Source organism: Mandrillus leucophaeus, unplaced genomic scaffold (genome assembly GCF_000951045.1).
Source record: "Mandrillus leucophaeus isolate KB7577 unplaced genomic scaffold, Mleu.le_1.0 Scaffold851, whole genome shotgun sequence".
NCBI lineage: Eukaryota > Metazoa > Chordata > Mammalia > Primates > Cercopithecidae > Mandrillus > Mandrillus leucophaeus.
Genome location: NW_012109264.1, coordinates 996708 through 1015309, shown reverse-complemented (window position 1 = coordinate 1015309; position 18602 = coordinate 996708). Strand labels below are relative to the sequence as shown.

Below are 18602 nucleotides of genomic sequence, written 5' to 3'. Positions count from 1 at the left end.
AGAAACCACATGGTGCCCTTAGTCATTTTTAAGATTGAGGTCCTAAAACCAAGAAGTTTGAGAACTACCATCTAACACTCTCACTCTTTCCAATATGCTATAACTCACAAATGAGAGAAATCAAAGGACAAAAAAGAGCCAAGAAAGTACCCTGCACGCTAAACACACACATTAGTTTAGTGATCACCAGGATAGGCCCTGGTCACCTTGTCAGGTGGGCCTTCATCATCCACATAATCCATCACGGCAATGTAATTCATGGGGCAGCAAGACTGAAACAAGGCATGATCTGTAGCCACAGGGCTTGAGCTCAATCCCTAATTGCATCATTGCAACTATATATTTTTTGAAGATTTGGTGCATCTATCTCTAAAATGGGATATGACTGATAGCTGTCTTTACATTGAGTTACCTTAAAAATAAAATGAGAAGATGTAAATAACAATTAAGGTTTGTATTTCTGAAACAAATTCTGTGTCAGGTATTGTGCTTAGTGACTTGCTTCTCTGATCTCAATGAAATCCTGCCACTACCAAGAAACAGTCACTCTTATTATTTATTTTTAGAGACAAGGAAACTAGCACTAGAAAAATTAAGTGAATTGCCAAAGGCTATAAAGCTAGTGAGGCGCGAACTAGGATTCCAGGTGTGATTGAGACCAAAACCCATGATCCTCCAACCACCTATGCTTCATAGTCTCTCGAATCCTACGTTACGAGGTAGAAAAACTTTTTATAGGAACAATTTTCTATGATTTGGAGGACGGGGGAGTAAGAAAAGCAAGTTACTTTAAAACTGACTTGGTGTATCAACTGTGGTATGAGCTCACAGAGTAATCAGCAATAACTGCAATCCTTTTCGCAGTCCTCAGACGCTTGGTTAATTTAAAGCAGCCTCAGGCCTATGCACTGTTAATGCCAACATCTTTGTAGGTAGCCCTTGGGAGTTTTCACATAACATCTCACTTGATCATACTTTCTATAATCACAGACAGTTTTGAAAAAGGAAAAAAACCCCAAGCATCTCAATGATGGCTGAGATAGTTACCATCATTTAGTGCACTGATATTTTTTAAGACCACTGCCCCGGAAACTGCTAAACACAATACACTTGCAATAGTGATTTCTTACATCTGACAAATAACAAATGTTTTTCTCTTCTAGGGTTAGTCAAAGCTAAAAGCTAGTATGAGACCTGGCCCGCATATCTATCCTTTCCTTTTTCTCTATAAAAATAAGTAATGATTTAGTATAAACTATTAAAATACTCTTTATAAGCAATACTTAATTAGAAAATGACATTTTTTAGTATTTAGCATAGACTTTCGAACATAATAGACTTTAGGTACTTGCTGGTTGAACTGAGAATACAATTTACAAAGTCTAAAAAGTACCAAAGTACTTTCTTTTACTTTTAATTTCTGCATTTCAACTGTATCAGTTTGCTTAATGTTTCTGGCCTTCACAAGCCTAAGAGAATAGGATTTTTGGGAATCTTCTGAGAAGTATGGGTTCCCACGGTGGGTACTCCTGAGCGCCAGGAGGGTGTTGAGTGCTGCTCAGCTGGGGGCTGCAGGTGCTGCACGAAGATCCAGAACCCTGACCCCCGAGCCCCCTACTCCAAGGTGTGGCCCTATCAATCTGCCTAGTTTGCTCTTCCCTTTCCCGGAAAAGCATAAAAAGAGAAGCAGAAAGTTGCTGGCTGTTACCAAGTTGTGTAAACCCCTGGCGCTGCTTTTTATTCAATTAGAATAATGTTTTCTTAGTAACCAAACTACAGTAGAAACTGATTCTTCTACCTGGCTCCCTCACCAAGAATGCCACCACCACTTTCAAAGGCAAAATTTGATTTTCTTTACTATATGAATTAGGTTTTCCAGCAATTTCCTTTAGATTTTTCTTAGACTTCTACTCCTTAAAGGGGAGTGGGTGTGGAAAAAGGGCTGTAGCTTGAGGTATGTATATGGGAGTAGCTTGATCAGTACTTCTGCTTAGGGTAACAGCACAACCAGAGCATGAGGTGACAGGGGCAGGATATTGTAGAAGAGCAAAGACAATGGGTTCAGAGACACAACGTTTGGCTTCAAGTCTGTAACACATACTAACAGTGTAAATGAACAAGTTACAATCTCAATTTGCCTCAGTTTCCTCATCTGGATTAAAGGTACAGTAACCACAGGATTGTTGTAATGTCTTCAATGAAATAATCTACATAACGCACCCACCAAACTGCCAGGCTCATCAAAAGCATTCGATAAACCTCAGCTGGTTTTGTATGGAGATGAACAAATGAATTAGGTGAGCAAATGCAGATGATGAATGCTGGCCTGAATGGCCACTGAGCTGTGTGTATGGCACATATACACACAGTTGAAAGGAACCTGCAGTGTAGCAAAGTGTAGAGATGGATTGGTCCAGGAACCCTGGAAGTGATGACTCTTGACTTAAGCCAAATACATTTGGTCTCTTGGAAACTAAAGCAAGATACCAATGCGAAAACACCCATCTCAGAGAAAACACAGCTTTCTGCCTGAGCCAAGTCCTTTACCAGTTATTACCAAAGTGCATCATCAGAGTCTTGTTTTGCTTCCTCTCTTTCTACCACACCACACTTTGAGCAAGGCCTCCAGTGAAAGTGCAGGCAATGCTCAGAGGGAAGGAAAACCGAGGGTGCTCTTCTGAATAAATGAGGTTTATGTAATCTAAGATTTACAAAAATATCATGGATTTCTTAAATCCAAAAGCATAGAAACATTAGAGCCTAAGTTTAAAATTATTCTTTCCCAAGTTTTTGAAAATAATAAATATTTCTATGTTCAACATTTATTTTCTTTCAGATTTGCTTATTTGCTGTGTAATATTAATTCAATGGCATACATCGCCAATTAGAAAAACTGTCAGGAAGACAGACACACACACATCTGTTCATTTATTGTGACAGAGAAAAAAAATATTGCAATTGGCCAAATAGGTTAATGGAGTGTAGAAAGGTAGATTTCATTTTTCAAATAGGTTATCTTCATCTGTAAACTAACCTTTTGTATCTAATGGATTTATGACAAATTATCACCTGAGGCCATAGAAGCCTATTTGTTACATGAATAACTGACCTAGGCTGAGGACATCTTGGGCCTGAGTTCTGGATCCTTAAAGGAGATAAAAGTACAATACCAAGAGACTGGGAGAGAAGAGGGAACAGCTCCTCTTCTCCAGGGCAGGGCTAACTTGGAAAAGCATGATACAGTTTTCCTTTGGCACCTTTCAACCTCATTGTACTCCTTTCTCTGGGGACTTAGGAGGATTAAATTATTTCACTGGGTGGCCCTCAGAGAAATAATTTCATCCCCCAAAACCAACATCAGTCCAGGTGGTGTTACCCAGAACCTTTCTAAGTGTGCATATGGTGTGAGGGCTGGGGAGGGTGTTGCAGCACAACATGGGGATGCCTATACATGACTGGCTGGCAAATAGTTTCCTCCACCACCCCCATCTCTGGGTCTGCCTCCTGGGGCCAGCACCTCTAGTGTCTCAGATCTTTAGGGATTCTTCCTGTCATTTACCTCGGAAACCAGAGACTCCCTAAATCTCAAAACCCTTTTCCTGGTCGGGGGTTAAAAGGATATGGGGAGTTGAGGGAGGTTCATTATTCATAAATCAGAAACCAAAATGCATGATCACCTTCACACAAGTGAGATATACTTTCAATGTGTATTTCCAATGTATGTTCGACACAGAAATCATCATTATTCTTTTAGCCAATCAAAAAGCAGAAGTTGCTAAAGGTAATCTTTAAAAAAAAAATCAATGGTAGAGATGTGGAAGAGAACTCAGGTTAAGCAGTTTCTCTCTCAGCTTCAATAAATCTACTCTATCAGCTGGGCCAAAGGTACAAATTCCAGGAATTTCACAATGGGATTTTCTTTAAGCAAATCCTAGGTGACTAAAAAGCTTTTTAGTTGAGGTGTAGAAGTCACTTAGGTCTAAAAAGCTTTTTTTCTTTCTCACCCCTAGGACCAAGGATTGAGGGGGAAGGATTATAGAAATGTTCTCCATATGACATAATATTTTGGAAAGGCTGTACTTCTTTTTACTCACATATGTAATGTCTTACCAGGTTTTTCAGCAGTGTGGACAGTTCCTTTGTAAGAGTAGAAAACTTGACAAACGCAGTGCCAAGGTCGGGGTTGTCTCGACTTAAAAAATTACTCCCAAACTTATCAAGAACTTGTGCATAGTTTTCTTCATTTTGTACATGATCTAAAAACAAAAAAGAAGAAGAAAGGAGACTGAGCTATTATTTGCCACAATGAAAAGTTATTTTGAATACCGATCACTACAAATTCTCAAAATGGAAGCATAAACTGTATCAATTATTTATTGCACACATCCCAAAGGTTAGGTTAGGAGTACACTAAATATTCTAACTTACTCTACTAAGGAAGATTTTCCCTTTTACTTTTACTTTTTTTTTTTTCTTTTGGAGACGGAGTCTTACTCTGTCTCCCAGGCTGGAGTGCAGTGGCATGATCTCAGCTCATTGCAGCCTCTACCTCCCAGGTTCAAGTGATTCTCCTGCGTCAGCCTTCTGAGTAACTGGGATTAAAGATGCGTACCACCAGGCCCGACTAATTTTTTGTATTTTTCACCAAGTTGGTGAGGCTAGTCTCAAACTCCTGATCTCGTGATCCGACTACCTCGGCCTCCAAAACTGCTGAGATTACAGGTGTGAGCCACTGCGCCTCGCCTTACCTTTTTTCATTTACAGAATTTAGTTCATTTATAGTCCAGTTAATCCAGTAATTCCTCATAGGTTGAGGGGTCAAATTACATCCCATTTTCAAGCAATTAAGAAACTGTGAGTGACTGGGTATGGTGGCTCCCGCCAGTAATCCTAGAACTTTCGGAGGCTAAGGTAGGTAGGTCGCTTGAGCCCAGGAGTTCAAGACCAGCCTGGGCAACATGGCGAGACCCCATCTCTACAAAAAATTAACAATTAGCTGGGTGTTGTGGCATGCGCCTGTGGTCTCAGCTACTTGGGAGACTGAGTTAGGAGGACTGCTGGAGACTGGGAAGTGGAGGCTGCATTGAGCTGTGATTGCGCCACTGCAGTCCAGCCTGGGTGACAGAATGAGACTCTATCTCAAAAAAAAAAAAAAGGAAAGGAAAAAGGAAAAAGGAAAGGAAAGGAAAGGGGAAAGGAAAAGAAAAAGGAAAGGAAAGGGAAAAGGAAAAGGAAGAAAGAAACTATGATTATCTGAAAAAGGAGAAAATTCTCCTTGGAAAAACAATCTTGGATGGCAAAAGAAAAATTCATGTGTCCTAACAGGTTTCTTTCCCTGCAACTAATCTTCATTTCCTTTAATTTTGTCTAAGTTCCAGGTCTGAGGAATAGTATTTGTAAAATGCTTTTCACAGTCCATCTCTTGCTGCAAAATGTTCAGAATTGGATCAGATGAATTAGGTGCACATGAGAAATATTAACTGGTGAAATTTTCTCCTCCCTGAGCTTTTGTTTTCCAATCCATAAAATGAGGCCAATAACTACCTTACAGAATTGTGCTACTGATGAGCTGACATAAAGTATATAACAGTTTCTCAACAGAGCAAATACTGCATAAACAATAACCCCCCACTGCCTTGAAACATGTTCTTCGTCTGGCTTCCAGGATATTACATTTTCTTGAGTGTCTTCTTGCCTCATGACTGGTCCTCTCCATTGTCTTTGCTGGTTCTTCACCTCTCTGACCTCATCATGTTGAGGCCCCTCAGTCTTGGCCCTTTCCTCTCTATTTTTCCTTACTCTCTTGGGATCTCAGTCTTACGGCTTTAAATACTTTCTATCAGCTGATAACTCCCAAATTGATATCCCCAGCCCAGACAAACCCACTCTCTGTTAATATGTTGAATCTTAACATGTCTAAAACCAAACTCTTGATCTTCTTCCCAAACCCTCTTTTTCTCACAGTCCCCTATCTGTGGCAATGGCAAATACACTCTTCTTCTGAAGTGGTCTCTCTGTTGCTGCTTTTGCTTCCCAGTAGTCTGGTATTGACACAGCATCCAATGTAACACTGTTATATTGTGCATCAGATCTTGTGACTCTTGTGGCAGACATTACCACTTGCCATGGATATCCAAGTTTCCAATCCTTGCAGGGTTACAGAAAGAAGTACTGCATTTCCCCACACTCTTGAAGTAAGGCAGGAAATATGGCGTGCACCACCCAAGGCCATGTGAGTGGAAGTGATGCATACCACGTTCTCTTGGAAGCATTTCAGATGCCTGTACTCAACTCTCCATCTCCCTCCTCTGTTGTGCTGCACAGAGAAGTATGAATTTCCCTACATAGTATTTACAGAATGAATAAGTGAATAAACAGATATTTATCAAAGTTGTATCATTAAAGGCTTTACAATAAATGATTTTTCTTCATAAAGTCTTCCTTTAGTTGGAAACAATCCTTCCTTGCCCACAATTCTCTGTACTTCTACTGCAGGATTTTCTACCACATTCTATCATATATATATGTATATATACACATATATATGTATGCACGTATATATTCATGTATATGTGTGTGTATATATGTACACACACACACACACACACACACACACACATCTTTTCCTACCACCAGACCGCAAGAGGCAGGGATTACCTATGGTTCACTTCTGCATCCCTACCCAATGGACACTGCTGTAGATCTTTCAGTGAGCTGGACTTTCAAAGCTGTGGCTTGGTTAATATTTGTTGACCTGGATTTATTGAATTCCTTTTCAGGAATTTAAGAAGCATCCCCTTCTGAAACAGCCTAGGATGTTCAATAATTGAGACCAAATTTTTAAATTTTGCTTTCAAACACACCTCAGTAAGTGCATGGGTGCAATGGGCACTCATGAAACAGAACATGAGTCTGGATTGGGAAATAACCCAGGAAGTCTAAATACCATGAAGGAAACAAGTGTTACAGCAGTCCAGTGAAATGAAATGAGGCCCTAGCCAGCCTTCTAATCACCACATTAAAAATTCATGGTGCCTGCAGTGGTTGTCAGCATCTCAGGCTGAGATATTAAAAAATGCAGCTCTGGTTACTGTCCAAGTTCACTCAGAGAAGCAGCTCAGAAAAACACAAAAGAAAGGCCACACCAGCTCAACCGAGAGAACACACGTGTCTCCCTCATGTGCTGGAGCTACTCCTGATACCTTATGTCTGAGGCCAAAGAGGTCCCACCTTACCACCAAGACTCCTACCTCATCTGATATCCTCTTCTGATTTTGGAGACCTATGAAAAAAGAATTCAGCTGTCTGTTCATTTTACCTGCTCCCAAGGGAAGCACCTCAGTAGTAAAAATAGGTATACAGGCTGTTTTCTTGAGACTATCAAATATTTCAAGTGAAAAACATAATTTGTTAGAGTATCGAATATCCATGTATTCACCACTCAGCTTAATAAATAAAATATTAAAGAATGATCCCCTATTCCCCTACTTCTGTCCCTCTACCCAATTCCAATCTCTTTCCTTCCCTCCCTAGATACAGCCATTATTCTCAATTGAAATTTCATGTGGAGGTTAGAAAGCATTACAAGAAGCTCTCAGTCTATCAGTGATGACAGACTCATTGAAGAATAAGATGGACTTGGCTAAGGGCTAAGGCAGAGACAGGCCATGGGAAGAAGGTGCTGGGAGGAGCTGAGAACCTTCTGTGACCCAAATGCTTATGCTTTCTACAGTCTCATATTTCACCCTCACTAGTTCTGCAAGGCAAGAATTATGCTTATTAGGTAGATGAAACATGAAATGTGACGTGAGTGAGGCGGAAGACTAGATAAGTATAGGCTAGGTCATGGGTCCTGTATGTTTTGCTAATTCCACAGCTAAATAACCACGTAGTTTCTTTCTCTATACATATGCATATGTATGTATGTATGTGTGTATATACTGGCATATATATGTCTCACATATATGTGTGTGTGTGTGTGTGTATAAAAACATTGCCTAGCTTAGAGATATAACAGTTTAGTAAGACATATCTTGGGGTAATAATAATAATAATAATCCTATGAAAATAAAAACGATAGAAAATTAAATGTAAGGTGCTTAAAATAGTGCCTGACATGTGGCATGTGCCCCAAAATGTCAGCTACTGTTACTGCGATATACCCATGACTACTTATAATACAGAGAAATGTCTGTAATATCAAACAGAATAAAAACACAGGTCTCACGTCTTATTTTTTTAACATACTGTATTATAAAGTTATCAATGTCAATACTAGAAAGATCACACACACGTCCCCGAGACACACACCTGTGTACAAAATTAAGGGTTTACCCAGCAGATTTTCAACAGGCACAGAGAGTGAGACAGCAAAGAACCATGATTCTGGTGGAGGAAATAGCAAGGGCAACGGCAGAAGGGATGAACACATTGCAGAGTACATTCAGCCATCTCTGAGGGGAATGTCAGTTCGGAGGTACAGGGAAGAGGAGGGAAAGAAAGCTGCAGCGGTGGAGCACTGCCACAGGAACGAGTGTGTCTGAAGGAGAGGGACTGGTAAGGCAGAAAATGGCCCACTCACTTCAAGAGGTTTTAGAGAGCAGGATGCAGCTCTGTTTTAAGATCTTTACTACATGCGAGCACTGGGAGACTTTTGGGCACACAGTACGGTGGAGGCTAGGGTAGGTAGGTGAGAAAGAGACTGGATAAAAGAAAAGAACACAGAAAGAAATGTGATTCATCCATGAAGAAGAGACATTCTTTCACAATATTCCTAAGAAACTTCTGGCATCCATGACATTGTTGCAGAAGGCAAGATAATTGTTTCGTTGTTGTTGTTAAGACAAGGTCTTGCTATCGTAGACCTGCGTGGAGTGCAGTGGCATGAACATGGCTCACTGCAGCCTCAACCCACTGGGCTCAAGTAATCCTCCCAACTCAGCCTCCGAAGTAGCTGGGACTACAAGCACATGCCATCAGGCAAGGCTAATTTTCAATTTTTTGTAGAGATGGGGTCTTGCCATGTTGCCCAGGCTGGTCTCCAATTCCTGGGCTCATGTGATCCTCCCACCTTGGCCTCCCCAAGTGCTAGGATTTACAGGTATAAGCCACCATGCCTGGCCTGCAAGATAATTCTAAGAGCTAGGTGAATCCTTTCAGTTCAAACAAGAATGAAATAATACAAGAATGAAATCTGGTCTAGTTTTCACAACTAGACCAGAAAAGGCCACTTCATCAGGATTTCAACTGCCAGCATTTCTGTGGGGAGATGACTAATAAAAACTAATCACCGATTTACTACTGTAATATTACTATTCCAGTAATAATCATGATTAGAGCTAGTTTATTGACTGTATGTTATTGTATTAAGCACTTTAGATAAAATACATTACTCCATTCACTCTTAATAACAGTCCATGAGATAAGTACCATTACCATCCAAGTGTGTAGATACAAACACTTACCCTTGTTCATACAGCTCATAAATAAGGGAATTTAAATTAGAATATGCCACCCCAAACCAAACCACTTCAGCATAACTATTATTTTGAGCTTAAAGCAATTAAGAAACAGCAAGGTGGCTGGGTACAGTGGTTCATACCTGTAATCCCAGCACTTTGGGAAGCTGAGGTGGGCAGATGGCTTGAGCCCAGGAGTTTGAGACCAACCTGGGCAACGTGGTAAAACCTCATTGTATTAGTCCGTTCTCACACTGCTAAAAGACATACCTAAGGCTTGGTAATTTATTTTAAAAAGAGGTTTAATTGACTCAGTTCAGCATGGCTAAGGAGGCCTCAGGAAACTTACAATCATGGTGGAAGGGGAAGCAAACACATCCTTCTTCACATGGTAACAGCGAGGAGAAGTATGAGAGAAGTGCAGAGTGAAGGAAGGAAAAACTCCCCACAAAACCATCCGATTTTGTGAGACCTCAGTCACGACGATGAGAACAGTATGGGGGAACAACCCCCGTGATTCAATCACTTCCTATGAGGTGGGGATTACAATATGGATTATAATTCAATACATGGGGATTACAATTCGGATTACAATTCAAGATGAGATTTGGGTAGGGACACAGATCCAGACCATATCACCGGTCTCTACCAAAAATACAAAAATTAGCCAGGCACTGTGGTATGAGCCTGTGGTCCCAGCTACTTGTGAGGCTGAGGCAGGAGGATTGCTGGAGCCTGGGAAGTCGATGCTGCAGTGAGTGGTAATTGTGCCACTACACTACAGCCTGGGTGACGGAGTGAGACCTTGAACAAAGAAAAGAGGAAGAAAGGAAAGAAAAGAAAGAAAAAGAAGGAAGGAAGAAGGGAGAGGAGAATGGAAGGAAACGAAAGGAAGAAAACATTCTGCCTAAAAGTAAGGCATAAATCTCCCTTTATAAAGTGTTTCCCCCACCTCCTTTCTAGGAAGAGGAGAAAAACCCTTGTCACAAGAGATGAAATGTCAGCACCAAGATGAACCTGCATAAATAAACCTTGTTAAAATAATCCCTATCATCTATTTGTTTCCCCCTTATATTTATCTTCCCTATAATTTACTGCCCTATAATTCCTAGAAACCTCTTTTTCTCTGTCTTGTCACTTCTCCACAATTTTCTGCCCTTTGCTAAAATGGTATATAAGCTCCTAGGCTTAGCTGCTTCTTCGGGATTTTTCATTTCTTTTCTGTGAGGACCCTTATGTCCATACTAAATAAGCCTTTTCTCTTGTTAATTTGTCTTTTGTCCATTTAATTTGCAGATGTCAGCCAAGAATGTTTTTTCCCTTCCCTATATACTCCACATCCTAAAGTAGGACAGGCTAGGTTCAAATCTTAAGTCTATCATTTACTGTCTGTGTGGTACCTTGGTCAAGTAGCTTTATCTTTCTAAACCTCATCCTCCCTATCTGGAAAATGGAAATTATAATGGCATTTACCTCATAGAGATGCTATTAAATATAAGATATTGCATGCCAAGTGCCTGGTACACGATGAGCTCAATAAATATTTATAATGGCAATGACACAATGATGACAACCATACCAACTATTCATCTTTGGCCACTGCATTGGAGCCAGCCTTTTACCCCATGGACAGGAGGCAGAGGCTTCAGACAACGCAGAAGAGTTTCTATCCCTAGGGATTGGCAATAGCAAATACCTTAGGAATACATTAAAATTCAGTACTCTTTAAACTTTCTTTGTATATTCATCCAATGAGGCCTTCCTCAAAACTTTCAGAACCATAGCAATTATTGAATAGGTCTCTCCCTGACGGGTTTGTCTATCTAACACCATGTGTTATATCTTACCAAATTGAGCAATTTTCACAAAACCTCTGGACTGGACTGCCTGCCAACCTAACCTTTGATTCTCAGCAACTCTAATTATGGCTGCTACTTATTAAGCACTGACTATGTAGAGGGATTCAATCACAGTGAATATCCTGAAACTCATGTGATACTCCCTCAAGGCAGTTGCTTTATAGATAAGAAAAATGAAACTCAGTGGTGAGGAAAGGATTAGATCCCACTTCATTTGATTCCAAAACCTATCCTTCTCCACTGACACACTCAGGAAAGACTATCGTGAATACCAGAATATTGTGTGCCACAATATCTATTCAGAATCCACTATGTGAAAGACTTGATGACAAATATCAGGAACAAAAAGGTAAATAAAACAAGACTTCCTGTCCTGTAATAATACTGACAAAGTAATAATAAAGATAATTATTTGCAATTACAATTTTTGATTAATGTGCCAAGAAGTATGCTAAGTATTTTTCCTGCGTTATCTTGTTCAACGTTCACAATTTAGAAACTGGTTTAGAGTAGTTAAGCAAGTTGCCCCAATGTCATACAGATAAGAAGCAGTAGTGACAGGCACTGACCCTAAAGCCTGTGCTCCTAACTAGTGTACTTGGTTAAGTGTAGGAGCCTCTAGAAGTCTTTTAACTTTAGCCAGATGCCAAGTGATTGAGAAACCTGAAAATCCAGGTCTTAGTTCCAGACTCTACCATGTCAGGAGACTGAAGCTCCTAGGGGCCTTAATTTCTTCACATATAAAACAGGTCTAATAACATCATCAGCCCTGCTGATTGGCCACTAACAGGTAAAGGTGTCAAAATTAATACAAAAGCTCTTTTGGAAAAACACAAAAAAATTATAAAACCACAAAGGATTATTTCTACTTAACGGGTATAATAAGGCCTTGAGAATACTCTCATAAATCCATCCTAAAGAGCATTCCAAACCACAACCAGGCAAACCTAGACATCATTTGGTGAAAGATCACACAGAACACAGGCCTCAGTGACACAGAGACTGGGGTCTGAATCCCCACTCTGGTTCTAACCTTGGAAATGGCACTTAACTTACGTGGGCCTCAACTTCATACGTGAAATGGGACAATGACTATAAGGTATATGGCATGAGTCTAAAAATACCTTTACTTCTGTTAATTTCATATACCCTAAAATTCAGAGCTGAAGTTCTGGTGCTAATGGATGCTAATTTAAACATGGTATTTTTTGGAGGATTCCAGGACATATAAGATGACTGTGGATCAAATTCCACGTTTTCTGTTTATAAACTGTGATCTAGGGCAATTTATATATCATCTCACACTCTGTCTTCTAAGATGTAATTAATATCTACTTGATGGGGTTATTAAGGGAAACAGATGAGAAAGACTATGAAGTGCCTCATCTAGTATCTGGTATGCAGTGGATGTTCATAAGATGCTAAGTACCATTCCACACTCCAGAGTCTTACTTCCTTAATTTCCCATACTCTTTCCTGGGAGCCTAGCCTCTCTTCCAAGGTCTTTACGCATGTTCTCCTTCTTTGTTAAGAGTCCAGAGGAACACATGATAAACATGTGTTTATCATCTTATCCTTATGAACGAAGAAAAATCTTCCAGAGGCTAGCTGGGATACGTGCGTTATTACACTCCAGTCATAAAACCTATCCAAAGTTCTCCTGTCTATAAGTCCAGCGCAGGACTCACTCTGACTTTCAATGTAAGTGTAACCTACCAAGCATCCTGTTATTCATTCTCTTCTTAGCCTCCTGACAAGCTGGGGGTCCCAGCTTTACACAGTTATATGTTCAGTTCCCAGTGCTGGGCCTGGCACATAGTGAGTACTCAGTAAAATGCTCACTGCATATAGTGGATTCTCATAAAACAAGCCTTTTTCCTTCTTGCAAAAAATACTTACCAGCAGCCATGTGCCAGCCATATAAAATACAGTGAGCTATAATGTAATAATAAACCCATGTAATATGTGACATAAATCATAGCACTGCCATAAAAGGGGAAGTGACAAATTCTTTTTATATTATCCTATACATATTTGGTAGCACTAATCACACTTACAAAATATTTAATTCTATTTGTTTTTAAAATTATATAAGTAATTCATATGCTATTACAGAGATATATAAAGATAAAATTATAATTTCCTTTCCCCTTTTCCAATCCCATCCCCTTAAAATAAGCAAAGTTAATAATCTGGAGTGTATCTCAGTGACATCTTATGATTTAAAAAAACATACATACACACACAGACACACAAATATAGGTGTTTTCACCCCTTTCTCCCTTTTAAAAAATATAAGTGGGATCTTACATACAACCACCATGGCTTGCTTTTTTCCTATGGAATAAAAATCATGAAATTTAATATAAGTAAATCTAATTATTTTAACTGTGATTATGTTCCATAACAAATCCCCCTGCTGAGAGGATACTAGGTTTTCTGCAGCTTTTGCCATCAAAACACAATGCTGCAATAAATACTCTTATACACAAGCTGTTACATGCCATTACTTTACCGCTGTAAAAACACATTCACAAAAGCAGGATTGCTGGGGGATAGTGTGTACATTTCAAATTTCAATTAATATTGCCACATTCTTTCCAGAGAAGCTGGTTAAAGCAATTCACATTCCCAGCAGCAATGCACATGTAACAGAGGCTAACTCTCTTCAACCATATCAGCATGTAGACGTTACTGTTCTTTTTCAATTCTGGCCACATGTGTATAAAAAATTGACTATAGTAAGCCTATCTTTTTGTATTTTATTGTCCATTAACATTTCCTTTTCTGCCTGTTTACATATTTAGCTTAGTTTTCCGATGCTAGTATTTTTCCTATCAGTTTGTAAGAATGTCTTGTACAAGGGATAGAAACTTTTATAATATGTGTTGCAAATATTTCTTCCATTTATCTTGTAACTTGTTAACGGTGCCCTTTGCCATAGAGAAATTTTAAAATGTCATGTAATCATATATATCAATCTGTATGCAAAAGACTTTTTTTGGTTTCCTGCCTTATGTTCCTAAGCCTTCTAATAGTATTTTTAAAAACACTTAATCTTTAACCCAAAACAATGTTTATATAGCACAGGAAAGGGTTTATGAAAGTAAGTTATTAAACTTTTTAAAGTTTTATTCACTTCAATATTTAAATACTTAATACATCTGCAATGAAATTATATGGCATGAGAAGGAGTTCTAACTTTTTTTTCTTTCTTCTGTATGAAAACATACTGCTATTTAAGATGGCCTATAGAAGGCAACTATTTAATATTTGATAAAAAAAAGAACACAGAGACGACACTTGAATGGAGCGGATTAGGTTTCATAAGAGAAGATAACTGAGCAGAAACTTGAAAAATGAATAGTTGTTTAACAAGTAGACTTGGGGTGTGGCAAGAGGTAGCAGCATACCATACAGGTACCATAAAGTACTCAGGAATAATGAAGCCAGTGTTTGCTTAGGTGGGCTGAGATAAACAGAAACTAACATGGAGTCTTTGGTTGCCTCAGAGTTTACCACCTTCAATCTAGAGCTAGGTAGGTTAAGATTTTGTTTTGTTTTAAGGGAGAGGGTATCTTGCTCTGTTGCCCAGGCTGTAATACCGCAGCATGGTCTAGCTTGCTGTAGCCTCAATCTCCTGGGCTCAAGTGATATTACCACTTCGGCCTCTCCCTAGTAGCTGGGACTACGGGTATGCACTACCACGCTTGGCTTTTTTTTTTTTTTTTTTAAAGAGATGGAGTCTTACTATGTAGTCTAGGCTAGTCTCAAAATCCAGCCCTCAAGCAATTCTCCCACCTCAGCCTCCCAAAGTGCCGTGATAGGTTAAAGTTTTAAAAGCACTGCCCTCTGTTCCTGTTCATCATCAGATAGTTGCTCAGATCCTTTTTGCCACACCAATCCATAAACTTAGTGCCGCCTGTCCTGTGACCTGGAAAAAATTTGTTTTAACTTTACAGACACCATATTATTGGGGAATGAGGGCTGGATTTTTGGATCTAAGCTCTTTATTTTCTTATCTATAACACTAATTTGGAAACAACTGCTGATTATGAGCAAATTATTTCACTTCCCTGAGTCTCTGTTTCCTTACATTTTCCCACCACCACTAACTGTATTAGTCTATTGTTAAGATTAAAGACAAAGTCCTTGGAGGCAGAAAGCCTTGTGGACATTTTTTAAAACTGCTTTTCTCCATGCCACTTTGGATGATTCATTTCTATAATTTCTGAAGGTCATTTTGAATTTGGAGTTGTTCTTTCAAAGTCCTAGCCAAGCCTCAGCAAGAGTCTGGCCCCAGCCTCTGGGGTGTTATCGGAAACTCAGCATGCATATTCTCATTTCTGCAGCACTGACAAATCCATTAAATAACAGAGCCCCAAGAAAAGATACCCAAAGAGTTCCACAGGGCTATTACTCAGGATTTAAACAGCACCTGAACATCACTCTCCTATAGCAGAAGTAGAAATGTTCTCTCTTCTGGCTTCATCATACAGCCTTCCTACCTGCCAGAAGAAGTACACATTACACTTCGGTTTACTGATGGCTCTGTAGGTAATTGCAATGCTTTGAGATCTGGCCCCTAAAATAGGTAGCAAAGACACAACCAATTCCTCCCCTGCTTCAGCCTCCACAGTATAACCACCCAATGGAGCCAATCCTTCTAAATAAATAGGTGTTTAAAAATAGGACCCCGTATTTTACTACTAATTCACAAACTTTCACTAAGCACCTACAATGGGACACAAAGGTTATTTAGTGTTTAGAATTATGGCCTTGGGTACGACCTTTAAGTCCTTCTGAGTTAGTTTCTTGGCTTATAAATTATATGTAAAATCGAGATAATAAAACCTCATTGGGTTCTTGTTCTGCTAATGAGGTGGTAGCCTAGGACAGGACTCAGCCTGAGCAGCTACCCTCTGAACCAGTGCTCTGCAAACTATATTTTGTGGTTGTTTTTTTGAGACGGGATCTCACTCTGTTGCCCAGGTTGGAGTGCAGTGGTGCAATTACAGCTCACTACAGACTTGACCTCACTGGTTCTGGCAATTCTCCCACCTCAGCCTCCTGAGTAGCTGGAACCCCAGGTGCATGCCACCATGCTCAGCTAATTTTTTTTTTTTTTTTTGCAGAGATGGGGTTTTGCCATGTTGCCCAGGCTGGTCTCGAATTCCTGGGCTCAAGTGATTCACCTCCCTTGGTCTCCCAAAGTGCTGGAACTACAGGCGTGAGCCACACTGCACCTGGACTCTCCGAATTATTTTTAATCATCAATCTCTGTCAGTAAAACATTTCAAAGCATTTCCAATCAATGCTTGTATGTTTATTTAATCAATTATATATTATTATATATTATACTATATATAACATAATATATATTACATATAACATATTGTTTATATAAATCACTGGTTCTGATCTCAAGGTCAGAGGTTCCAGAAACCCCTGAAATTGACTGAAATATTCTGCTTTGTAAGATTTTTTGTTTTAGGTTCAGATAACGTGTGTTGTCTTTCTGAGGTTTACTAAGGGGTCTATCTATGACCCCACAATGTTCGGAATTAGAAGAAATGTTAGCTGTATCTGAAGACAAAGCTTCTTGCCCTTTCTGGGTGCACAGTTGGCGAGTCTGAGGGAAGGGCAACAGCACATGTGCGATCAAAAGGGGCAGGTCTCTTTGGATCAGTTGCTATAGAAATGCGGTATTGTTAGAAACTATCAACTCCCCTTTGGGTATAAACAGGGCATTTTAGAGGCTACCAAAGTATCTTCATCTCATTTCATAAAACAGACCAGAAAAAAAATCATCATCTCTGTTTCACTGGTAGAAAAACTAAGGTCCTGAGAAACGAAGGATTTGTTAAGAAATACTTAGTTACTTCCTGTCAGAGTAGAGATCACATCCCAGCTCTCTACCTAGGAGCATCCCAACTCCTCACTGTACAGGCAGCATAGAACACTCCCCAAAGCATGACCTCAACTAGGCTTCTCCACTTCAGAACTCTGGGAAAAGGCATCACCCTCAAATGTGGACAAGTAAGATAATGAGGACCACAGAGAACACAGATGTGCAGGGTACTCCAAAAGTGTCTGTTTGTGATTCAGAATATACACAATGGGCCAGGAGCAGTGGCTCATGCTGGTAATTAGCACTTTGGGAAGCCAAGGTGGGTGAACTGCTTGAGCCCAGGTGGTCAAGACCAGTCTGGGAAATACGGCAAAACCACGTCCCTACAAAAACCACAAAAATTAGCCAGGCATGGTAGCAAGTGCCTGTGGTCCCAGCTACTCGGGAGGTTGAGGTGGGAGGACCACCTGAGTCTAGGATGGCGAGGCTGAAGTGAGCCAAGATCATGCCATCGCACTCCAGCCTGGGCAACAGCATGAGACCCTGAGTTTAAAAAAAAAAAAAAAAAAAAGGATCTAAATAATGGAAAAAACAAACCTTTAACTTGAAAAAAAAAATTTAAACAGACACGTGCCTATTATTTTTTTCTTTTAGCTCATCTGATTTTTCTACAGTAAACACATTAATATCACACTGCACTTTCACAGTGGGGGAAGAAACCAGAAAACACCAGTGAGAAAAATCAGCACGGGGTGTTCCAGTCCCCACAGCACCCATACTGTTCTCCATAAAGAAAAAAGTACATGTTTGATCAATTACCTGAGACATGGAAGATCTGAAAATATCCCTGTTGCCTGTAAATGCAACAGACAAACTGGCCAAGCAAAGTCATCCTCTATCAACCTCTAAATGTTCTGTCTTATGGTACTGATTATCAATGAAAACCACTTCAGAATCAGGCACAATCTGCTTGATTTGCATACCCAAATGGGGCATCACAAAATCAATAAGCAGTTATTCTTTCTTGCTAAAGGCTTAATTGGAGAAACCTCTCCAGTCGTAAAAATAGACATATAAAAATTCACATTGACATGTGAACTAGAAATAAAATTAAACACACACATATGACTGCTTGTTAGAGGTTGTCATGGCACAGTTGTTTTCAGAGGGCAGATTCTTTGCCATGGTTTAAGTGCAACAGCTTTATACAGGAAAATACAATCCTACTTTAATGAGACATAAACCATTTCAGAATGATGAAAATGCAACTGGAAATAAGAGGCAGCAAGACATAGGTAAAGTCATAGAATCTTGACTGTAGTTGTCAAGAAGGGTCTGTTTAAGGCTCAAAGGTGGTTCCTAACAGTCATTAATCTGAATCTTTATGTAAACAGTGAAAATAATTAACTGAAGACTGAAAAGCACAATGGACTC

The 18602-nt window shown here is 39.6% G+C and overlaps 1 protein-coding gene across 1 annotated transcript in view; it reads right to left on the bottom strand.

The window, feature by feature from the left end:
• ASAP1 (ArfGAP with SH3 domain, ankyrin repeat and PH domain 1) overlaps nt 1–18602 on the bottom strand; it is a 204880-nt gene that overhangs the window by 165104 nt on the left and 21174 nt on the right. Inside the window, exon 3 of the mRNA XM_011968634.1 lies at nt 4111–4256. Within this exon, the coding sequence (XP_011824024.1) occupies nt 4111–4256 (146 nt within the window). The remainder of the gene's footprint in view (nt 1–4110; nt 4257–18602) is intronic.